At 35.9% G+C, this 25,295-nt stretch overlaps 1 protein-coding gene across 1 annotated transcript in view; it reads left to right on the plus strand.

The window, feature by feature from the left end:
- Window positions 1-25,295, plus strand: part of LOC148955157 (soluble guanylate cyclase 88E-like) — a 262,557-nt gene that overhangs the window by 23,021 nt on the left and 214,241 nt on the right. Inside the window, exon 2 of the mRNA XM_089106273.1 lies at window positions 20,352-20,539. Coding sequence (XP_088962399.1) covers window positions 20,372-20,539 — 168 coding nt within the window. The 5' untranslated portion in view covers window positions 20,352-20,371. The remainder of the gene's footprint in view (window positions 1-20,351; window positions 20,540-25,295) is intronic.

Consider the following 25,295-nt stretch of genomic DNA (forward strand, 5'->3'; position numbering starts at 1 on the left):
ACACACAACTGTACTTCGTTTGATTACGTATTGCTCACACACACAAAAACTTACACCCACACATAAAAACTTGTATGCACACAAAACACATGCACACAAACACACACACACACAAACAAAAACTCACACGCACACAAAAAAAAACACAAACACACAAAAACTTACACACACACAAAAACTTACACACACACACACACACAAAAACTTACACATGCACACGAAAACTTACATGCACACAAAAACTTACAGGTGGTTGGTGCACTAAGACCCCAATTTTCCAACTCTTGCATTTCATGACAGAAATTCAAAATGAACTTCGAAAAATCAAGAGAATATAACTGTGAGAAGGTAAAGCACAACAAGTCACTACTGAAATATTCCAACTCTTGCATTTCACGACAGAAATTCAAAATGAAATTTATAAAATTAAGACAATGTAACTGTGATATGGTAAGTGTGTAAGTTTTAGTGTGTGTGTAAGTTTTGGCGTGTGTGTGTGTAAGTTTTAGTGTGTGTGCGTAAGTTTTAGTGTGTGTGTGTGTCAGTTTTTGTGTGTGTGTGTGTGAGTTTTTGTGCGTGAGTGTAAGTTTTTGTGTGTGTTAGTTTTTGTTTGCTTGTAAGTTTTTGTGTGCTTGTAAGTTTTTGCGTGTGGGTGTATGTTTTTGTGTGTGTGTGTGTGTTAGTTTTTGTGTGTCTAAGCTTTTGTGTGTGTATGTTTTGAAGTGTGTGTGTGTAAGTTTTCGTGTGTGTGTGTGTGTGTAAGTTTTTGTGTGCATGTAAGTTTTAGTGTGCATGTGTAAGTGTGTTTGTGTATGTGTGTGTGGAAGGTTTTGTGTGTGTGTTAGTTTTTGTGTGTGTGTGTTAGTTTTTGTTAGTGTGTTTTACTTTTTGTGAGTTAGTTAGATTTTCTGGTCATATAAGTTTTTGCGTGCTTGTAAGTTTTTGCGTGTGGGTTTAAGTTTTTGTGTGTGTGTGTGTAATTTTTTGTGTTTCTAATATGTTTTTTTTTTTTTTATGTGTTTTTGTTTGTTTTTTAGTTTGTGTGTGTTTGTGTGTGTGTGTAAGTTTTTTTTTTGTGTGTGTGTAAGTTGTGTGTGTGTGTGTGTGTGTGTGTGTAAGTTTTTGTGTGTGTAAGTTTTGGCGTGTGTGTGTGTCTGTTCTTTTTTTTGTTTTTTATGTGTGTTTGTGTGTGTGTGTGTTTTTATTTTGGTTTGGGTTTTTGGTTGTGTTTTTGGTTTTTTCATTTTTTAGTTTTTGTGTGTGTGTGTGTGTGTGTGTGTGTGTAAGTTTTTGTGTGTGTGTGTAAGTTTTCGTGTGCTTGTGTAAGTTTTTGTGTGTGTGTGTGTGAGTTTGTGTGTGTGTGTGTGTGTGTGTGTAAGTTTTTGTGTGCTTGTTTTTTTTCGTATGCTTGTGTTAGTTTTTTTTTGTGTGTGTGTGTGTGTGTGTGTGTCAGTTTTTGTGTGTGTTAGTTTTGTTGTTTGTGTGTTTTTTTTAGTGTGTGTGTGTGTGTGTGTTTGTGTTGTGTGTGTGTGTGTGTGTGTGTGTATTTTTTTGTGTGCATGTAAGTTTTTGTGTGAATGTAAGTTTTTGTGTGCATGTGTAAGTTTTTGTGTGTGTGTGTGTGTGTAAGTTTTTGTGTGTGTGTAATATTCTGAGTGTGTGTGTAATTTATCTTTTGATTGTTTAATTTATAATGTGTGTGTGTGTAAGTTTTTGTGTGTGTGTGTGTAATTTTTCGTGTGTGTGTGTAAGTTTTCGTGTGTGTGTGTAAGTTTTTGTGTGTGAGTGTAAGATTTTGTGAGTGTGTGTAAGTTTTTTTGTGAATGTAATTTTTTATGTGAATGTTAGTTTTCGTGTTCATTTGTAAGTTTTTTGTGTGTTTGTGTGAGTGTGTGTCTGTGTGCTTAAGTTTTAGTGTGTGTGTGTAAGTTTTTTTGTGTGCGTGTAAGTTTTTGTGAGTGTGTGTTAGTTTTAGTGTGTGTGTAAGTTTTTGTTTACATGTAAGTTTTTGTGTGCATGTAAGTTTTTGCGTGTGGGTGTTAGTTTTTGCGTGCGGGTGTAAGGTTTTGTGTGTGTGTGTGTGTGTAAGTTTTTGTGTGTCTAAGCTTTTGTGTGTGTAAGTTTTGTCGTGTGTGTGTGTAAGTTTTCTTGTGTGTGTGTGTGTGTCAGTTTTTATGTGATTGTAAGTTTTCTTTTGATTGTGTTAGTTTTTGTGTGTGTGTGTGTGTAATTTTTTGTATTTTTTTTAGTTTTTGTGTGTGTGTGTAATTTTTTTTTCATGTTTTTAAGTTTTGTGTGTGTGTGTGTGTAATTTTTTGTGTGCATGTAAGTTTTTGTGTGCATGTAAGTTTTTGCTTGTGGGTGTAAGTTTTTTTGTTTGTTTGTTATTTTTTGTGTGTCTAAGCTATTTTGTTTGGGTGTAAGTTTTTGTGTGTGTTTTTTAGTTTGTGTGTGTTTTTTTTTTTTTGTTTTTTTGGGTGTGTGTGTGGTGTGGGGTGTGTTTGTTTTTTTTTTTTTTTTTTTTTTTTTTATTTGTGTAGGTTTTGTTATTTTTTTTTTGTGTGAGTGTGTGGATGTGTTGTTGTGTTTTTGTATGTGTGTGTATGTATTTGTTTGTTTGTGTGTTTGTGTTTTTTTTTGTGTGTGTGTTTGTGTTTGTGTGTGTGTGTAAGTGTTTGTGTGTGTGTAAGTTTTCGTGTGTGTGTGTAAGTTATTTTGTGTGCGTGTAAGTTTTCGCGAGTTAGTGTAAGTTTATTTTTTAATGTAATAGTATATTTTCTTGTAATTGTTCTAGTTATTGAGTAAGTGATTTTGTGTGTGTTTGTGTGTGTAAGTGTTTGTGTGTGTGTAATTTTTGGCGTGTGTGTGTGTATGTTTTTGTGTGTGTGAGTTAGTTTTAGTGTGTGTGTGTGTGTGTAAGTTTTTGTGTGTGTGTAAGTTTTTGTGTGTTTGTGTAAGTTTTTGTGTGTGCGTATTTTTTCGTGTGTGTGTGTAAGTTTTTGTGTGTGTGTGTGTAATTTTTTGAGTGTGTGTGTTAGTTTTTTTGTGTGTGTGTGTGTGTTAGTTTTTGTGTGTTTAATTTTTTGTGTTTGTGTGTGTTAGTTTTTGCGTGTGGTTGTTAGTTTTTGTGTGTGTGTGTGTGTAAGTTTTTTTGTGTCTATGCTTTTGTGTGTGTTAGTTTTGACGTGTGTGTGTAAGTTTTCGTGTGTGTGTGTATAAGTTTTTGTGTGCTTGTTATTTTTCGTGTGGTTGTGTAAGTGTTTGTGTGTGTGTGTGTGTTTGTATGTTTTTGTGTGTGTGTGTTTGTTTTGGCGTGTGTGTGTTTGTTTTCGTGTGTGTGTGTGTGTAAGTTTTTGTGTGTGTGTGTAAGTTTTTGTGTGTGTGTGTAAGTTTTTTTGTGTGTGTAATTTTTTGTGTGCATGTAATTTTTTGTTTTAATGTAAGGTTTTTCGTGTGGGTTTTATTTTTTGTGTGTGCGTGTAATTTTTTGTGTGTCTAAGCTATTGCGTGTGGATATTTTTTGTTTGTGTGTGTGTGTTAGTTTGTGTGTGTGTGTGTGTGTGTGTGTGTGTATGTTTGTGTTTGTTCAAGTTTTTTGTGTGTGTGTGTGTGTAAGTTTGTGTGTGTGTGTGTGTGTGTGTAAGTTTTTGTGTGTGTATTTGTTGGTGTTTGTGTTTGACTGTTCTTTTGTGTGTGTGGAATTTTTGTGTATGTGTGTGTGTGTTTCAGTTTTTGTGCGTGTGTGTGTGAGTTTTTTTTTGTTCATGTGTTAGTTTGTGTGTTTGTGTGTGTGTGTGTGTAAGTTTTTGTGTGTGTGTAAGTTTTGACGTGTGTGTGAGTGTTCGAGTGTGTGTGTGTGTGTGTGTAAGTTTTGTTTGTGTGTGTGTGTGTAAGTTTTTGTGTGCATGTAAGTTTTTGTCTGAATGTAAGTTTTAGTGTGCATGTGTAAGTTTTTTTGTGTGTGTGTGTGTGTAAGTTTTTGTGTGTGTGTGTGTGTGTAAGTTTTTGTGTGTGTGTGTTTGTTTTCGTGTGTGTGTGTGTAAGTTTTCGTTTGCATGTGTTAGTTTTTGTTTGTGTAAGTTTTTGAGCGTGTGTGTTAGTTTTCGTGTGTGTGTGTGTATTTTTTGAGAGTGTGTTTGTGTGTAAGTTTTTGTCCGTGTGTGTGTTAGTTTTTTTTGTTTTCTTTTGTAAGTTTGTGTGTGTGTGTGTGTGTGTGTGTGTGTAAGTTTTTGTGTGTGTGTATGTTTTGGAGTGTGTGTGTGTGTTTTAGTTTGTTTGTGTGTTTTAGTTTTGTGTGTGTGTTTGTGTGTGTGTGTAAGTTTTTGTGTGGATGTATGTTTTTGTGTGCATGTTAGTTTTCGTTTGCTTGTGTAAGTTTTTGTGAGTGTGTGTGTGTGTGTGTGTAAGTGTGTGTGAGTGTAAGTTTTGGAGTGTGTGTGTAAGTTTTCGTGTGTGTGTGTATATGTTTTGTGTGTGTGTGTGTGCAAGTTTTTGTGAGTGTGTGTGTGAGTTTTTGTGTGTTCATGTGTAAGTTTGTGTGTGTGTGTGTGTGTGTGTAAGTTTTGTGTGTGTGTGTAAGTTTTGGCGTGTGTGTGTGAGTTTTCGTGTGTGTGTGTGTGTGTGAGTTTTGTGTGTGTGTGTTAGTTTTTGTGTACATGTAATTTTCTGTGTAAATGTTATTTTTCGTGTGCATGTGTAAGTTTGTGTGTGTGTGTGTGTGTGTGTAAGTTTTTGTGTGTGTGTGTGTGTGTGTGTAAGTTTTTGTGTGTGTGTGTAAGTTTTTGTGCGTGTGTGTGTGTGTGTGTGTGCGTATGTGTGTGTGTGTGTGTGTTTATTTGTGTTTGTGTGTGAGTTTTTGTGTTTGTGTGTGTGTATATGTTTGTGTGTTTGTGTGTGTGTGTGTGTGTAAGTTTGTGTGTGTGTAAGTTTTGGCGTGTGTGTGTGAGTTTTCGTGTGTGTGTGTGTAAGTTTTGTGTGTGTGTGTGTGTGTGTATGTGTGTGTGTGTGTGTGTGTGTGTGTGTGTGTGTGTGTGTGTGTGTGTGTGTGTGTGTAAGTTTTGTGTGTGTGTGTGTAAGTTGTGTGTGTGTGTGTGTAAGTTTGTGTGTGTGTGTGTGAGTTTTGTGTGTGTGTGTAAGTTTGTGTGTGTGTGTGTGTGTGTGTGTGTGTGTGTAAGTTTTTGTGTGCATGTAAGTTTTTGCGTGTGTGTGTGAGTTTTCATGTGTTTGTGTGTGTAAGTTTGTGTGTGTGTGTGTGTGTGTAAGTTTTTGTGTGCATGTAAGTTTTTGTGTGCATGTTAGTGTTTGCGTGCTTGTGTAAGTTTGTGTGTGTGTGTGTGTGTTTGTGTGTAAGTTTTTGTGTGTGTAAGTTTTGGCGTGTGTGTGTAAGTTTTCGTGTGTGTGTGTGTAAGTTTTTGTGTGTGTGTGTTTGCAAGTTTTGTTGCATGTGTGTTTGAGTTTTTTTTGTGTTAATGTTTAAGTTTTTGTTTGTTTGTTGTTTTGTTTATTAGTTTTTTTGGTTGTATTTTTGTGCGTGTGTGTGTGAGTTTTCGTGTGTGTGTGTGTGTGTAAGTTTTGTGTGTGTGTGTGTGTGTGTAATTTTTTGTGTGAATGTGTAAGTTTTTGTGTGCATGTAAGTTTTGGTGTGCATGTGTAAGTTTTTGTGTGTGTGTGTGTGTGTGTGTGTAAGTTTTTGTGTGTGTGTGTGTGTAAGTTTTTGTGTGTGTGTGTTATTTTGTTTGCGTTTGTTTTAGTTTTTGTGTGTGTGTTTGTTTTTGTGTGTGTGTGTAAGTTTTTTTGTGTGTGTGTGTAAGTTTTTGCGTGTGGGTGTAAGTTTTTGTGTGTGTGTGTGTGTAAGTTTTTGTGTCTAAGCTTTTGTGTGTGTTTGTTTTGACGTGTGTGTGTAAGTTTTCGTGTGTGAGTGTATAAGTTTTTGTGTGCATGTAAGTTTTCGTGTGCATGTGTTAGTTATTGTGTATGTGTGTGTGTGTGTGTGTGAGTTTTGTGGGTATGTGTATGATGGTGCGTGTGTTCTTATTTGTTCGTGTGTGTGTGTGTAGGATTGTGTTTGCGTGCTTAAGATTTTTTGCGTCTGTGTAAGTTTTTGTGTGTGTGTATTCTTTTGTTAGACTGTATGTTTTTTGGTGCTTTTAAGTTTGTTCACCGTTGTCTAAGTTTTTGTGTGTTTGTTTTAGTTTTGTGTGTCTTACATTTTGTGTCTTTATAATAGTTTTTTGTTTGTGTTTGTAAGTTTGTGTGTGTGTGTGTGTGTGTGTGTGTATTAGTGGTCTGTTTTAAGTTTTTTGTGTGTGTGTGTTTAAGTTTGTGTGTGTGTGTGTGTGTGTGTGTGTATTAGATTTTGTGATTATTTTTTTTAGTGTTTGTGTAATTTTTCGTGTGTGTGTGTGTACGTTTTTTTTGTGTGTGTGTGTTAAATTTTTCGTTAGATTTATTTTTAGTTTTTTTTGTGTTAATTTTATTTTTTTTTTTTGTGTGTGTTTGTGTGTTTTATTTTTATATTGTGTGTAAGTTTTGGCGTGTGTGTGTAAGTTTTCGTGTGTGTGTGTGTGTGTGTTAGTTTTGTGTGTGTGTGTGTGTGTGTGTAATTTTTTGTGTGCATGTAAGTTTTTGTGTGCATGTAAGTTTTCGTGTGCATTTGTAAGTTTTTGTGTGTGTGTGTGTTTGTAAGTTTGTGTTTGTGTGTGTGGTCTTATTTGTTTTCTTTTGGTTTTATTTGTTCGTTTGTTTTTTTGTAATTGGTCGTTTTCATGTTTAAGTTTTTGTGTGTGTATTTTTTGGCGTGTGTGTGTATGTTTTCGTGTGTTTGTGTTTATGTTTTGTGTGTGTGTGTGGGTGTTAGTTTTTGTGCGTGTGTGTGTGTGTTTTTTTTGTTTTGATGTGTTTGTTTGTTTGTGTGTGTGTGTGTCTGTTTTTAATTGTGGTTGTTGATGTATGAGGGTGCGGCTTTTGGCGTGTGGTCGTGTGTTTGTGGTCTCATTTTTTGTGAGTTTGTGCGTGTCTGTGTAATTTTTTTTTGGGGTGACTTTTTGCTTGTGCAATTAATTTTACTTTTTAATTCTTAAGTTTTTGTGTGTGTGTGTGTGTGTGTTTGTGTGTTTGTGTGTATGTTTTAGCGTGTGTGTTTAAGTTTTCGTGTGTGTGTTTGTAAGTTTTGTGTGTGTGTGTGTGTGTGAAAGTTTTTGTGCGTGTGTGTGTGAGTTTTTTTGTGTTCATTTGTAAGTTTTGTGTGTGTGTGTGTGTGTGTGTAAGTTTTTGTTTGTGTGTAAGTCTTGGCGTGTGTGTGTGAGTTTTCGTGTGTGTGTGTGTGTAAGTTTTGTGTGTGTGTGTGTGTGCAAGTTTTTGTGTGCATGTAAGTTTTTGTGTGCATGTAAGTTTTAGTGTGCATGTCTCAGTTTTTGTGTGTGTGTGTGTAATTTTTTGTGTGTGTGTTTGTTATTTTTTGAGTGTGTGTGTAATTTTTGGCGTGTGTGTGTAATTTTTAATGTGTGTGTGTGTGTAAGTTTTTGTGTGTGTGTGTAAGTTTTTTTGAGTGTGTGTAAGTTTTTGTGGGTGTGTAAGTTTTTTTTTGCTTGTAAGTTTTTTTGTTGTTTTCAGTTTTTGGTCGTTTGTATAAGTTTTTGTGTGCGTGTGTGTATTATTTTTTTTTTCTTTTGTTTTGTGTTTTGTTTTTAGTTTTTTGTGTGTGTGTGTAAGTTTGTGTTTGTTTGTGTGTGTGAGTTTTAGTTTTTTTTTGTGTAAGTTTTTTTTTTGTGTGTGTGTTTAAGTTTGTGTGTGTGTGTGTGTGTGTGTAAGTTTCTGTATGTGTAAGTTTTGGCGTGTGTGTGTAATTTTTCGTGTGTGTGTGTGTAAGTTTTGTGTGTGTGTGTGTGTGTGTGTAAGTTTTTGTGTGTGTGTGTGTGTGTGAGTTTTTTTTGTGTTCATGTGTCAGTTTTGTGTGTTTGTGTTTGTGTGTGTGTGTGTATGTGTGTTTGTGTTTGTAATTTTTGTCATGTTTTTGTGAGTTTTCGTGTGTGTGTGTGTGTAAGTTTTGTGTGTGTGTGTGTGTAAGTTTTTTTGTTAATTTAATTTTTTATGTGCTTGTATGTTTTGTTGTGCATGTGTTTGTGTTTGTGTGTGCGTTTGTGTGTGTTAGTTTTGTGTGTGTGTGTGTGTAAGTTTTGGCGTGTGTGTGTAAGTTTTCGTGTGTGTGTGTAAGTTTTCGTGTGTGTGTGTAAGTTTTTGTGTGTGTGTGTAAGTTTTTGTGTGTGTGCAAGTTTTTATGTGCATGTATGGGGACCGGGGGAGGACCTTTGAGGCCCAGGGAGGGCGTTTGGGGATCCGGGGGCCCTTGAGGATTGAGGGGTCTTTTGGGAGCCATGGGGACCTTTGGGGACCGGGGGAGGGCCTTTGGGAGCCCTGTGGACCTTTGGGGACCGGGGGAGGACCTTTGAGGGTCCAGGGGACCCTTGGGGGTCGGTTGGCCCTTTGGGAGCTCGGGGGACCTTTGAGGACCAGGGGAGGGCCTTTGGGGGTCTGAGGAGGACGTTTGGTGGATAACATTTCGAAATTTTTACTTTTTGTTTACTTTTTTTTGCGGCGCATCCCTGCGGCACATCCTGCGGCGCTTTCCTGCGGTGCCTCCCTGTGGCGCATCCCCCGCGGCACGTTCCTGGCCCACTGTGCATCCCGGCGGCGCATCCTGCGGCGCTTTGCGGACTCACAGTGCATCCAGGTAGCATGTCTCGGGTCCGAGAGACCTGTTGGGGCCGAGGGCGGGCCGTTGGGGCCTCGGGAGGGCCTTTTGGGCACAGGGAGGGCCTTTGGGGGTCTGGGGGGCAGTTGGGGGCCTGGGGGACATTTGGGGACCGGTGGAGGGCCTTTGGGACCCCGTTGGTCCTTTGGGAGCTCGATGGGCCTTTGGGGGGCCCGGGGATGGCCTTTGGGGGTCTGGGTGGGCCTTTGGGGGCGCCGGTGGCCCTTTGGGAGCTTGGGGGGCCTTTGAGGACCGGGGGCTTCCTTCGGCGTTGGGGTAGGAGGATTGGAACCCTTTGGGGTTGGGTTAGAGGACCTCACAACACTGTTCAAATGAAACTTGTGTATTATAACGACCACAGAGTTTCACCATTAAATTCTCTTCTAAAATCTCTTCAAAAATCATCTTTTAAAATGTCTCTAACTGTTTCGCCGAAATAGTTCCATAACCTGTCTAAAACAGTTTCGCCCAAATAATCCCTAAACGTAATTCAGCGTGTTCCTTTTGTTTTTGGCATCTCTGCGCTAATGCATTTCAAATTAATAAGAAACCTGATTCCCGCGCTAAAACAATTCATCGCTAAGATGTTTCTTGGAGAATTGTTTCCATGGCCTTTGGCTATTAATATCCTTTGGAGTTCGACCAAAAGAGTTGTTTCCGAGGCAAAGACATTAATGACTTGGATCTATTCCTGGAGAATCGTTTCTATGTGAAAATTTTTATAGTCTGACAGATGATGTCATTGGTTGATTGATCTGTCAAGAAAGGGGAATTAATTTGTTGTTTCTAAGGGGAATTATTGATTCACGATAGGTGAATTGTGGTCGACAGCACAGGTGTTCCAAATTCCTGGACGGCATAGCATTCGCTGAGAGCGTGCACTTACAACAACAACAACATCGACCTTGGAAATTTAGGTCATTGACCCCATTAACCACGTGTTCTCCCTAATGACTCTATGCCCATATATGGTGTGCTGTTCGGAGTCTATGCCCATATTTGGTGTGCTGTCCGCGCTGGTACCCCCATCTCTACTGTCGATTCCCTGACACACCTGGCAGGATTCCGAACATAAACCTTGTTTTTCCATACACCTGCGTCAATTGGCACGCAGATAGGAGATATTTATTTTCCGAGACAATTTGCGCTAAATTTATTTCTAGCAATAAAGACGGAAGAGGTGCTTAAATTATGTTAACTCCTTCATCGTCCTAAACAAAAAATCTTAAAAACACATACTTTGTAAAATATAAGTTATATTAATTAAAACAAATTTACAAATAACATTAAAACACAGAAAAAAGAGTTAAAAAACACGACAAACAAAAATAAAACATGAAAAAAGGCTTATCGTAATAGATGCAATAAGAACCCTGTATCATAGGCAGGGTAACCGCGCTGCCTAATTAAAGAACGATGCTGGCAAATGTATTGTTTATTTTTTGTTTCAGACCAGGGCACTTCGTATCGAAGGAGTTGTCGTCAAAACTTCGCATATGGCTCTTTCGATTAAAAACTGAAATGGCTAGTGCCCTTATGAATAGCCGAAAGTAATTGGAAGGCAACTAACATCCCGTCCATGTCCACCATTTATCCGAACACATCCAATCAAAATTGTGAGATAGTCATTTTGTTCAACGTAGTTGAAAGTTCTGGAAATTAGGTCTTTTAAAATGACAACCCCCTCACAGCCCTCAGTGCAAGGCTCGTAAGTTATACCCTTGGGGCATATAAGGTTTTTAGAGAAAGTGTTGTCGTAGAAACTTCAAAAGAGGCTCATTCAATTGGAAATTGAAAGGGTTAGTGCCCTTTTTAATAGCCAAAAGTGAATTGATAGCAACTAAACCCCCTCTCACGCTCATCATTTCTCCAAACATATTCAATTAAAATTTTGAGATAGCCATTTTGTTTAACGTAGTTGAAAGCTCTGAAAATTATGATTTTGAGGATGACATACCTCCCAAACCCCTCAGGACTCAGAGTTGACAATTATACCCTGGAGGCACATAAGGTTTTTATAGAAAGCGTTTTCGTATAGTCTTCAAAAAGGCTCATGTCGATTGGAAATTGAAAGGGCTAGTGCCCTTTTTAATATTCGAAAGTTATTGAGGACAACTAGCTCTCTTCTCAAGCTCACCATTTCCCTAAACACATCCAATCAAAATTTTGAGATAGCCATTTTGTTCAACATAGATGAAGGTTCTGGACAGTAGGTCTTTGAGGATGACACTCCCCCCAGATCCCTCAGGGATAAGGTTGTAAGTTATGCTCTGGGGGCATATAAGGCTTTTTATAGAAAATGTCGTAAAAACTTCAAAAGAGGCTCATTAAATTGGAAAGTGAAAGGGCTAGTGCGGACTTGATTAAGTAAGGCTAGACGAAACTGATCGGAGGCAACTAACCTCCCTCTCACGCCCACAGTTTCCCCAAACATATCCAATCAAAATTTTGATATAGCCATTTGTTGCAACTTAGTTGAAAGTTGTTGATATTATGTCTTTGAGGATGATCAACCCAACTCCTCTCTCCCCACACCCCTCAGGTCAAGGGTTGTAAGTTATGCCCTGGGGGTTGTAAGATTTTTATAGAGCTTTTTAATAGAACATCCAAAAACTTCGAAGGGCTAGTGCCCTTTTTGATAGTCAAAAGTGATTGGAGGAAAACTAACCCACGTCCCACGCCCACTATTTCCCCAAAAAACATCCAATAGAAATTTTGAGATAGCCATTTTTTTCAACATGATTTCCAGACTTTCAAGTCCGGAAATCATGTCTTTGAGGATGGCACACACACACACACTCACACACACACATACACACACACACGCGCACACATGCACACGCACACATAAACACACATACCTACACACACACACACAAACACACACTCACACTTCTCTGGAAAAAATTCAGAATCGAACCTTAGATTTTTTTTTCACTTCCATGGAAAAATCCAGGAGAGAAATGAGAGCTTCTTTTCCTTTTTGAAAAAAATCAGAATCGAAGAGTAACATTTTTCTCTTCACTGGAAAAATTCACAATTGGACATTAACATTTTTCTATTCTATGGAAAATTCAAAAGGGAACTTGAACTTTTCTTCACTTCTTTGAGAAAACTCAAAATTAAAGTGGAACTTTCTCTCTTTCCTTGGAAAAAATTTCGAATTGAAGTATTACTGTTTCCATCTTCTACCGAAAATTTATAAGTAGGACTTCTTTCTCTTCACTGAGAAAATTCAGAAGAGAACTTGAACTTTTTTCTCTCTCTTCGATTTGAAAATTCCAAACTAAAGTGGAATTCTTTCTTTTTTAGGAAAATCTAGAACTGAGTTGGAAGTTTTTTCTCTTCTTTGGAAAAATTCGGAATTGAACTGTAATTTTTTTTTCTCTTCTTTGAGAAAACTTAGAAGAAAACTTAGAAGAGAACTTGAACTCTTCTTCACTTCTTTGAGAAAACTCAGAATTAAAGTGGATCTTTTTCTCTTCTCGGGGGAAAAATTCAGAACAGAACTTAATCTTGATATTTTCTTCAGTATTTTGAGAAAACTTGGAATTAAAGTGGATCTTTTTCTCTTCTTGGGGAGAAATTCAAAATCTAAGTATAACTTTTTTTATATTCTATGTAAAAAATTCAGAACAGAACTTGAAATTTTTTCTCTTTTTTGAGAAAATTCACAACTGAAGTGGAACTTTTTTTCTCTTCTTTGTGATGAATTGAACTGGAACTTTTTTACATTCATTGAACAAATTTGGAATCGAAGTGTAGCTTTTTCTCTTCCTTGAGAAAATTCAGAAGAGAACTTGAACTTTTCTTCTCTTCTTCGAGAAAACCGAACTGAAATACGGTAAATAATTTTTTAAAGCCCTCAAGTGCTAGCATATCCTTGGTCGAAATGGCCCTCAGATTTGTGTGAAAAACGGTATTTCAGAGCCCATATGATCGGGAGGTTGAATATTTTCATACCTCTCCATCTATTAAACCTGAGGAATTAATGGAAAATATGAAAAAAATATTAAAAATACAGGCTAGGTTAGGTTAAGCTAGGTTAGATGATGTGCCACCTAACCTAGCTTAACCTAACCTAGCCAATATTTTGATATATTTTTTCATATTTCCATTAATTCCTCGGGTTTAATATATCCAGGAGCATGCACACATTCAACCTCGAGATCAGAGTGGCACTGCAATACCGCTTTACACACAAATTTGAGGGCCATTTCGATTAAGGATATGCTAACACTTGAGGGCTTTAAACAATTATTTATCGTATGTTAGTTCGGAATTTTCTCAAAGAAGAGAAGACAAGTTTTCAAGTTCTCTTCTGAACTTTCTCCAATGAATTTGTTTAATGAATGTAAAAAATTTCCACTTAAATTCTGAATTTTCACAAAGAAGAAAAAGAAATCCCACCTCAGTTCTGAATTTTCTCAAAAAAGAGAAAAAAAAATCAAGTTCTCTTCTGTATTTTTTCCATAGAATATAGAAAGAGTTATATTTCAATTTTGAATTTTTTCCTCAAGAATGGAAAAAGATCCACTTTAGTTTTGAGTTTTCTCAAACAAGTTTTCTTAATAAATATGAATCTATAACTTTTAACAAGAAATGGCTGAAAAACATTTAAGGAATGATGATGTGATGTGAGAGTGGTAATAGTGTGAACAGTGTCCGGAATTGTTCAAAAATAATAGCAATAGAAAACATAATGATTGAGGGTGGTCAAAGATTAGAAGACACTTAAAATGTTGATGACACTTAAAGTGGGCCACATGGTAGTTATAGTTTGGTACTGTTGCGTGAATTGCTTGGAGTATCATGCTCTAGGAAAGAAATGCTGACTTCTCGCTGTTCAAAAAATATATTGTTTAATTTAGATTCACTAGCTTATTTTCAAAGCAAAAAGGTTGGAGATGTCTTAGGGGGATGATGAGGGCTGGTGCCAAGCGGATGACGGAGGGAAGAGGTGTGTAATGTCACGGTGGTATGGGTGTGTTTTGAAGGTTATCTTGAATGGCTTGGGTTGTGATAAGCTTGAATCAATGGGTTGGATATATGATTTTTAACAAGAAATGTCTGAAAAATATGTTAGGAATGAAGATCTGATATCAGAGGGGTGTCACCGAGTAGTAATGGTGAGGTACAGTACCGGGAATTGATGGTAAATAAGAGCAATAAAAAATATATCCATGAAGGGTGTTCAAACATTAGAAAACGCTTAAAATGTTGATGACAAGTGTCGCAAGGTGCCATAGAGCAGTAATAGCGTGGTACTGTAGCGTAATTTGCATAAAGGGACCATTTCTCTAAGAAAACAAACATGGTGTAATATGGATGATTGAGGAGGATGTGTGTAATACCACTGTGGTGTGATGTGTTTTTGAGATTATTATGAATGGCTTCCCAAAAAACGTGAATCAGTGTGTTGAAGCATAATTTTTAACAAGAAATGTCTAAAAAACGTTTTGGGGTTGATGGGGGTGATATCAGAGGGGTGCCACAGAACAGTAATAGTTTTATAGTGTTGCGTGAATTGCCATGGAAGCATTATGTTGATGGTGGATTGCTAAAACATAAATCAATGGATTTAATCGCATATTTGTATTATGAAAATATCTGTAAATGTCTTTGGAAGAATGAGAGTGCCAGAGGATACCGTATTCCATCCATTGTTTGCCAAGGTGGCATGTATTGCCTTGGCTTAGCACACTCTAAAGCTTAAAGATGAAGTGGGAGGTCTTAAAGGAATTTTTTTCGGGAGAGGGGGACTGAAATCTAACATCCCAGTCAAAGAAACGATTCAGTTTTGTTAAGAAAGCTCTTAATATAGCATAAATTTTAACTCTAATATCAAAGCGCTTTCTGGAAATGATTGCTAGGGGCAAGGGCGGGGCGTATTGTCAGAATATTGTGTAATATTCATAAGTTTAGCTCAAAGAGTACGGGGCATTTTCCTTAAAAGCTCTTAATAGGTTAAATTTGCATCTAATATCTACCTTTCTCTCTGCAAATGATTGCTAAGGGGGTAGAGAGTATTGTCACGATGGTGTGAAAGCTAGCCTCCCACTCAAAGAAACGATGCATTTCCGTTAATAAGTTCTTAATAGGGCTTAAATTTGCATCTATATCAACCATTCCCTCTGGAAATGATTCCTAGGTGGAGGGCGAGGTGTATTATCACGATGTTATGGAATCTAGCATCCCACTCAAAGATACGATGCATTTTCGTTATAATGTTCTTAATAGGGCTTAAATTTGCATCTAATATCAACCTTTCTCTCTGAAATGATTGCTAGGGGGAGGGTGGGGTGTATTGTCTGGATGGTGTGTAATCTAACATCCCACTCAAAGAAACGATGCATTTCCGTTAAAAAGTTCTTAATAGGGCTTAATGTGGAGGGCGAGGTGTATTATCACGGTGGCATGAAATCTAGCATCCCACTCAAAGAAACGTTGCATATTCATTAAAAAGTTCTTAATAGGGCTGAAATTTGCATCTAATATCAATCTTTCCCTCTGTACATAATTGCTAGGCGGAGGTTGGTGCGTATTGTCAGGATATTGTGAAATCTAACATCCCACTAAAAGAAACAATGTATTTTCGTTAGAAATTTCTTACTAGGCCTTAAATTTTCATCTATAGCCTATCAACCTTTCCCTCTGGAAATGATTCCTAGGTGGAGGGCGAGGTGTATTGTCACGATGGTATGAAATCTAGCATCCCACTCAAAGAAACGATACATTTTCGTTAAAATGTTCTTAATAGGGCTGAAATTTGCATCTAATATCAACCTTTCCCTCTGGAAATGATTGCTAGAGGGAGGGTGACGCGTATTGTCATGACGTTGTGAAATCTTACATCCCACTCAAAGAAACGATGGATTTTCGCTAGAAATTTCTTACTTGGCCTTAAATTTTCATCTAATTTCAGCCATATTCCCAGGTATTGCCTGCTAGAACCCAAACACCTTTCTATAATACACAGTTCTTTTTGCATATATTAAGTTTAAGCATATATTAAGTTTAGCTCAAAGAGTACGGGGTATTTTCCTTAAAAGTTCTTAATAGGGTAAATTTGCATCTAATATCTATCTTTCCCTTTGCAAATGATTGCTAGGGGGGTAGGGCGTATTGTCACGATGGGGTGAAATCTAACATCCCACTCAAAGAAACAAAGCATTTTCATTAAAAAGTTCTTAATAGGGCTTACATTTGCATCTAATATCAACCTTTCTCTCTGGAAATGATTGCTAGGGGGAGGGTGGGGTGTATTATCTGGATGGTGTGTAATCTAACATCCCACTCAAAGAAACGATGCATTTCCGTTAAAAAGTTCTTAATAGGGCTTACATTTGCATCTAATATCAACCTTTCTCTCTGGAAATGATTGCTAGGGGGAGGGTGGGGTGTATTATCTGGATGGTGTGTAATCTAACATCCCACTCAAAGAAACGATGCATTTCTGTTAAAAAGTTCTTAATACGGCTTAAATTTGCATCTATATCATTCTTTCCCTCTGGAAATGATTCCTTGGTGGAGGGTGAGGTGTATTGTCACGATGGTATGAAATCTAACATTCCACTCAAAGAAACGATGCATTTTCGTTAAAATGTTCTTAATAGGGCTTAGATTTGCATCTAGTATCAACCTTTCCCATCTGGAAATGATTCTTAGGTAAAGGGTGACGTGTATTGTCACGATGGTGTGCAATCTAACATCCCACTCAAAGAAACGATGCATTTTCGCTAAAAAACTCTTAATAGGGCTTAAATTTGCATATAATATCAGCCGTATCAGTCGGTATTGCATTCTAGGACCCCACCACTTCTATAATACACGGTTCTTATTGCATATATTACGATAAGCCTTTTCCACGTTTTAGTTTTCGTTTGTTTATTTTTCGTTTTTAACTGTTTTTCTTTGTGTTTTTAATATTGTCTGTAAATTTGCTGGAAATAATAAAACTTTCATTTACAAAGTCTGTGTTTTTAAGATTTATTGTTTAGCACGATGAAGGAGCTTACATAATCTAATCACCTCTTCCGTCTTTATTGCTAGAAATAAATTTAGCGCAATTGTCTCTGAAAATAAATATTCCCGGTCTTCGTGCCATTTGACGCAGGTGCACAAAAAAAAGGGCTAGGTTCTGAATCCTACCATGTGTGTCGTGAAAATGAAAGAGGTGTTCCTTGTGACGTCACGGGAATGTGTTATTTCGGGAAAGTATTGAATAGGGCAGAACATTGGGAATGGCTTGTTAGTCTTCTTGCTTGGAGTGCTGTCCATTAGAAGGGAATTGACCTTTCGAGTCCTAGCGAGGTCAAAGAACTAAAGAATAAAAAAAAACGCTTTGAACGTTTTGGGCGACGAACAGAAATTATTCTGTATATGAAAGGGGCTGTCCCCTCCTCAACGTATCACTCTGTACACTAAAGTTTTTATTATTTAAAAAAAAACAGAGTTGTCAGAAAGAGTCAAGCTTTAACATAAAGAGCGAGGCATTGAGGAGGGGACAACCCCTTTCATTTCATATACAGAATAATTTCTGTTCGTCTTATGTTTTAATGTTGCTCCTTACTTTCAGTTAAAAAAAACTTGTTTTTTTTATTTAACATTTTTTATGAACATTTTGAATTAATGCAGGTTTTGATTTTGGCTCACCGTTTATGAACCACTAAAAAGAAATTTGCGTATTAATTTTACTTTTTTTGATTAAATGGCTTTCTCGAAAGTTGTTTAATTTTATTTAAGAACGTTTTTAATAATTTTTTTTTAATCCCACCTCCTCTCCTCTCGGTGACCTTCAAATTTTCTTTAAAAATATCTAATAACTTATCTAATGTCACCTACTCTTTTCTTAATAAAATAACTTCTTCAAAAAATTTAATTTATTAATATTATATAAAAATTGAGCATTCCAAAATATACCAGGGTATATAGAGGTATACTACATTTCAATTTTCTTATACCTTTTAGGTTCATCCGATATCTCAGGCTGCCCTTCCCCCTTGGGGCACCCCTTCCATCGTGACCTTGAATTACACTTTTCATAATCTGTTTCGTCAACCTCTATTTCCTCCGGTATATAATTCACTTTTACACCTGTCCCCCAAAATAAGAATATAAAAAAAAACACAAAATAAATAAAAAAAGAGAGAAATAAAGTAAATAATAAACCTTTAAAAATAAAAACCAATAAGTAGAATCTTTCATTATCTTTCTACTTCATTTCCTTTACCCTTATTACTCATCTTTCATTTCCCCTTTGGCTGCTCAATCCTCATTAAAACATTATCATTATCCTACTTTCAATACTTCTCAAATCTCTTTAAAACTTTATCTTTATCCTACTTTTAATACTGATTTCTTTATCATTTTTTATTCCACTTTTAAATAACAACATCTCAATTTCTAATTATAAAAACTTTTTCATTTTTTTACTCTCTTCTAAAAAAAAAAAATAAAAAATAAAAAAAAAATTACTTTTACCTTTACCTTCACTTTTCTCCTTTCTGTTTGCCTTTCCTTATATTTACTAGCCTATCCCACTGAACTCTTACCTTTTTTATTACCTCTGTTGGGTTCGTATCTTTCATTTTCGCTTTCCAAACATAGTTGCTGAAATGTGTGAAAATGTATGCCAAATCTTCGTGTTTTTTCGTTTGATTGGTTTCCGTGCATTCTTTCATATTTTTAAATACATATACTAGGGGGTTCGCCCCCTAGTCAATACCTCACTCTTTACGCTAAAGTTCGAATTTCGTTCCTTTTTTTTAGAATAACCCCTTAATCACAAAGGCCGTTAATTAGAAATAAATAGCTCTTATAAAAATATTAAAAAAAGCTTTAGCGTAAAGAGCGAGGTATTGACTAGGGGCGAACCCAATCATATACGTAGTAATTTCTGTTCGTTTTAATTTTTGATGTTGCTCCTTACGTTCAGTTGAAAAACTTCTTTTTTTTATATTTAATTTCTGATCATTTTTCTAACAATGCTGGGAAATCCGGTGCCCCTTCATAGCAATGTCCCGTCCTTCATGGCTTCAGGCTCCTAGCTTCTGATCAATAACTTTAAACTTGATGAATTTCATATTTTTGAATTTAAATAAAAAGCCGTTTCTTTTGATTATTGTTATCAAAATTCTTTTTTTTTCGGATTAGTAATGCCTTCTTGAAAAGTGTTTGATGCGTAAATGCCAAAATTCTTTTATTTTAGAGTCGAGATCACTATTAGGCCGAGTTACTCCTTATTTACAGTTCTTTAATGCTAAGTGTCTGACTATACTGTGAATAAATTTTGATTTAATAGTCCTTTGAAATTTCAATTCGAGTTGGTTATTGTCACCAGATCTTACTTTTCGGGTTGAAAGGGCTGAGTAGCTGAATTTTACATTTAAGCCCAAAATTTCCAACTTTCAGTTATATGGCTTTCAGATGAATCCAAGGAGTATTTATTCCTAGACCTTCTTCATTTGAAGGTACACATTCAAATTAAGTTATAAGGATGGGTAGACTATTCAGAATGGGCGATAGCACCCTAATATTGCGGGAAAATTTCGACCGTCAGATGAAAGACTGCATCCGTATATAAACATGCACAGAGGAGAAGAGATATGCCTGAATATCCACCTTGTTTTTGGGCATTTTATACCCCCTCCCACTCACCAAAATGTTTTTAATGGACGCAATTTTTCAGAGGTGGTCGCTTCGAATCGATGGTCTCAAGAAACTGAGAGAAGACTCATTCAAATTTAAATTATTAGTTTTAATGTCCTTTCAAAGTAACTAAAGAGATGTCGGTCCATCAGTCTGCGTTTTCGGCCATGCTATCCCGAAGAGGGCAAATTTCATCAGAAGAAATCATGCCATTCTCGTTCTGGTTAAATATTGGAAAGCCTGATAGAAACGAGGTGGTTTTCATAAGCGCACAGGGTCGGTGTATTTCGCTGTTAAGTAAAATACTATGGAATTTATTTTTCACTTTTCTTGGATTTGCAATAAACTTTACCGTAAAAAATGGCAAGATCATATTTAAATGCAATGAAAACAGCCGTTTATACCTTACAGGCGCAAAGAGTGGGGTTTCAATTTCCTTATATTCGGGTAATCTAATTTTTATTATAATTTTTTACTTTCCTGAGGAAAAACGTTTTTCTTTTGTGATCATAACTTGACAAATATGCTAATTTCTTTAAGATGCTCATTTAAAAAAAAAATTAAATGACTTATTGTATTAGTAGCTGAAATATCTTTCCTACAATACCATGAAAATGAAAGGAATGTGAGTTATTTTTTTATGTTATAAAATAATCAAGCAGGAAACCATTCCAACACAATCGTTTACAAAATTGTTTACAAGAAAGTAGTGCACTCTACTCAGTCTTTTATTTCAAAATTAGCTCTAAATAACCCGTGCACCATAATTTTTTTTTTTGCTCTATATTTACCTTCCATCAAGTATAGTTGTTCAGGTAAAGATTTCAGTACAAGAAAATACTTTATTTTTATTTTTCCTAGGCAACATATATAAATCATTAGCGAACTTGAGACAAAGTATTATGGGGAAAGCGGAACAACTTTCGCTGACATAAGCTTGTATGTTTTCCAGGTAGGAACAATTGACGGAAAATGTATGGGCTTCTAATAGAGAATCTGGCAGATTATGTCAAAGATAATTTTGGCGAAGATACCTGGGAGAAGATAAGGAAAAGAGCAGCTTTTGATCAGCCTTCGTTCTCAACACACGAAGTGTATCCAGAAAACTATATATCACGACTGGCAAAGACAAGCTGTGAGGTAAAAAAAAAAAACTAAAATTATACATTACTTCATTTAAGGTCTACTCAAAAACAGAAATCCAAATCATTAGGAAGTTCAACAACGTCAATGGACGCCCTAAAAGGGTTTCTTTGAAACTGTGATGCTATCTATGCCTGGCTCATTATCGACCTCAAACTACCATATTTTTGTCTGCTCTTAAAATTGAATATTGTTTCACAAAACTGTGAAAACTGACAGAAATTATTTCGTGCAAGGGGGGGGCTGCCCCTTATCAACTTGTCACTCTTTAAACAAAGGTTTTGGTCCCAATTATTTAAGAACGATTTCCCAAACACCATTGACTTTTAACTGGAATAAAAAGTATTTTATAGTCATATGAGATTTTAGCGTTAAAAGTGGGGATGAGAAAGGAGCAGTCCCCTTACATACAAAATAACGGATGTTCGTTTAAAGTTTCGATCTTAAAATGAACTTTCGTTTGAAAAAAGTTTGTTTTTTAAGAAACAGTTCTTGGCAACGAACTGTAAATAAGCAGCGGCTCGGTGCAACGATAACAGGAACTCTAAACAAATTATGTGATAAAAAAAATACTTACATTAAAAGAATTGAATTCTTTTGCTGAATCCAAACATATAAAACACATTAAGTGAAATGTTACCCATCATAAGTTACAAGCCTGAGAAAATTTTAATTATTTTCGAAAAAAGGGAGAATTATTCCCAAAAACTCAAGTGATATTAATGAAAATTACAACTTCAGATTCAGCACATGAGAAAACCGTACTGTAAGAGGGATAAAGCTCCTAAATATAAAAATGTGGAATTTTGTATTTTTGCCACAAGAAAGATAACGAATAATTGTTTATTTTTATTATTTTCCATGGGTGATTTTATTAAACCAATGGTCCTAAGAAATAAAAAGTTCTAGCAAATAAAAAGTTCTAGTGCCCATTTTTATTCACTAATAGATTGGAGGGAAACTAGACTCCCTCCCATACTACTTTCTCTCCAAAGACATACTATCAAAATTTTGAGATAGCCTTTGATTCAACGTAGTTGAGCGGTCCAATAACTATACGACACGATACGATACGAATTTATTATATCAAATAACGAGAATTAAATGAGACACAATATAATTTAAATAATCACTCTTCCTTGTCACTTACTTATTAAAATGAGACACAAAATACTGTCAAAAAGACAATCTGTATCGGTTGGTAGCCACGGGCTTACAAGGCTTGAGTTTATTCTGGTGCCTTGTATTACACCCTATTCTTGCCGGTACAAGGAGCAAATCTCGATGCCTGCTTGACTCCAAAAGCTTCTGTCCAAAGGCCATTTTAAGCTGGTGTCGCCTGGCATCAAGTCCATCTAGGCATAGGATTTTATGCCTATCATTATAATTCGTGAATTCCGGACCTAATATTACACGGGTGGCTCGTTTCTGCACAGTATAAAGGTCATTTCTTTGCTCTTTACTTAGCCCCAGATGCCACGCAGGACAAGCGTACTCTAAAATACTCAGAATGTACAGTTTATAAAAATTCAACAGTGAAAAACGACTAAAACCGAATCGCTGAATTGTGACTAGATTACGCAACGCTATATTCGCCTTCTTATTACAATTATTTACATGATCCATCCATGACATTTTTTAGTTAAAAGTCATGCCTAAAATTGTCATATTATTTATAATTGACAGATTTATATCACTTTGACTAGGAACTTCTTTTTTCAAAAGCGAGACTCAAAAGTTCTGACTTTTTCTTATTAATTGAAAGCCGTTTTTCTTCACAGTCACCCTCCAAACGGCGAATTATGCCATCCGTACTAATAATAGGTCCTAGCTTCTGAAGTGTCAGCAATGACAAATCATCTGCAAACTTCGCTTTGTTTTCATGCCAAGTCGCAATTTTGTCACACAATATTAAAAATAAAACAGGTCCCGTTTTGGTACCTTGAGGTATTCCACAGAAAACCTCAAGAAAATACGATTGTACCCCATCAGCACTAGCACACTGTTGCCGTCCGTGTAAAAAACTATAAACTATCCGAATTAAAACAGGTCTAAAATCTGTCATTGACTCAAGAATATCTAGATGACTTTATTTGTCGAAAGCCTTTTCTAATAACTATGCCTTTGGGTATGATATGACCCCCGTAATTCCTGGGAAAAGAGGTGTAAGCTACGCAATTTGCATATTATTCACATCTTTTATTTATTATAGGAAAATAAAAAGATTTTTTTGGTGGGGGGATTTTCAGTGGGGAGGGGCATTTTCCACGGGAAGATTTTTCGTTGAGAGGAATATTTCAGAAGGGACATCTCCGGGAGAAATTTTACACATGGGTTAGGGATGGGAGTTTCCTGGCAAAATGTGAAAAACGGTCTGAAAATAAATTAGTTTTCCTTGAACTGACAGTAAAAAGCAACATTAAAACTCAAAACGAACAGAACTTATTCCTTTATTAGGAGGGCTGCCCCTTTCTCAACCATCGCCCTTTACTCTCAAGTTTGACTTTTTGTCATGATTCCTTAAGAACGACTCAAAAAACACAATGGCTGTTCAATTTGAATAAAAAATATTTTTAAACAACTTCGAAGACTTTGGAGTAAAGGGCAAGGATGAGGATGAGACCCCCTCATATAGATAATGATCCCTCTTCGTTTTAAGCTTTAATGTTGCTCCTAAATTTCAGTTGAAGAACTCTTTTTTTTTATTTAATCTAAGCAAACAGCGACATAGTTTCAATGCATACTTTTTTTCAGGCTAATCTGTATGGTTCGTTGCCCCCCCCCCCACAGCCCCTAGTGCAAGGGGGATAAATTATGCAATTTGCCATTTTTTTTGCACATGGATTTTTGTTGGAAAAGAGAGAGGGAAGGGGTTGTTTCATCCTCGGCGTGTCTTCGAAGATTACGGATATTAAGGTGAAACTTAAGAGAATGTTGAGAGGATGGAACTAGATCATAAGACACTATTTGCATCAAAAGGGCGTGTCTGCAATATTCTAGGAGGGGTTAATGGTGTTAAGCTTGAACGTTCATACTGCTACTACTACTACTACTACTACTACTACTACCATTACCACTACTAATTCTTTTAGGGGTTTTAACAAAAAATTTGATTTGTGAATTGAAACAAGAGTAATTCCTGTATATTTAAATAAAATATTTTTATTTATCTCTCAGTCCACAGTTATAATTGTCTCCCAGAACCAAACTTTGTTTTACTTAGCCCCTAAAGTACGTATCTCTATAGTGTTGTCCTATATTTCCAAAGAAAAAAAAATCATTTTTTATTCGTTTTAGTTTTCAGTTCGGAATCGCTAAGGCTATTTTGTAAACCGCAAAAGTGTTTATGTTGTCTAACCAATAATGTTAATTTTTTAATTCAAACTAGAAAATACCTGAAAATTTTAAAATTAGTTTTAAAAAACTAATTTTTTAAAATAATTTGAATGAAATCAATTTTAAATGAAATAGATTCCATGATAATTAAATCAAACGACACGTGATTTCATGGATTTAATTTTAAACATTGAAAAAATGTAACCCCAAGTGAGCTAAAAAGAAGGAAGACTAGACGAGAAAAGTATCAGAGCACAGCAATCCAAATATCTACATTAAGAAAAAATTATTTCACAAAAAATAAAGTTAACATCCTTAAATATCAGAAAAACCTTTTTTAGAGATAAAAATGCCACCGAAAGGAATAAAGCTCGAGCGCACGTAAAGATGTCTACTAAGTTGTCTTGTGATCCAACTTTTCAGAAAATGAAATATGACAGAGAAAAACAGAGGTATGTAACGGACCAGAGGTATCGAGAAGCGAAAATTGACAGAGCCAAACAAAAGAGCAAGGAGAGTTATTCGAATTGAAGCTAACAGGAACTGAACCCTGTGGCTCATTCATATAATTTTGATTATTTTAGCTAGGAGGCAACTAAAACGATTTTCATTTTAAAATTTTAAATTTAAAAGATGTTGCTTTAAATTCAATGCATCCGGATTTTTACATAAAGGATCGATATCTTAATTAAGGACTATGTAAGTTTCATCGATATCATGGCTGTAAAGATGACTGAAACCTAGTAAAGAACAAACCATAGCACATATTGGACTTATTTATCTGTCTGATTCTTTGAAGTTCGTCTCTTACTTGTCCAAATAAAAAACAAACCATAGGCTTTTTCCCGTTTATGATTTTTATATTATTCAGGGTTGCAGCGGTATTATTAGTCAAGACGGTGGATCTCAAGTACTAGTTTTCTTTAGGCCTTAGATTGACTAATTTTGAATAAATTTTCAGTATGTCGGGTTGCAGAGGTAGCTAGCAATCCGGGTTGCAGTGGTAGCTAGCAACCTAGTAAGAGGCAACCCAGCCCCGTAGTAAAAGCTATAATAACACATAAATCCTAAGAAATAGAGTCAGATCAAAACAAGAAGTACACTATTAGAACCGCCTTGCCCAAAACCAATACATAGGAAACTTAATATCTCGTGGCTTGAACAACAAGGAAAATATATTGGCCTGAAAATCAAGAAAAGTGGCTGTAACCACGATATTTTGAATATACGGTTTTTTTCCTTTTTCTCAGATAATGATGCACTCGAACATCGTGGAGAGCTATTTAATGACTCATTTTAATCTATAGCCCATAGTAACTAAAGCGAAATGGAAAATAAAAATAAATTTTGGTATTTATAGTAAAAACAAACTCTAGCTCATAGTAGGAACTCTAGCCCGTAGTAATGAATTATGAAA

Source organism: Artemia sp. Qi Xiang Cuo, chromosome 2 (genome assembly GCF_049724085.1).
Source record: "Artemia sp. Qi Xiang Cuo chromosome 2, ASM4972408v1, whole genome shotgun sequence".
In the NCBI taxonomy this organism is placed as follows: Eukaryota; Metazoa; Arthropoda; class Branchiopoda; order Anostraca; family Artemiidae; genus Artemia; species Artemia sp. Qi Xiang Cuo.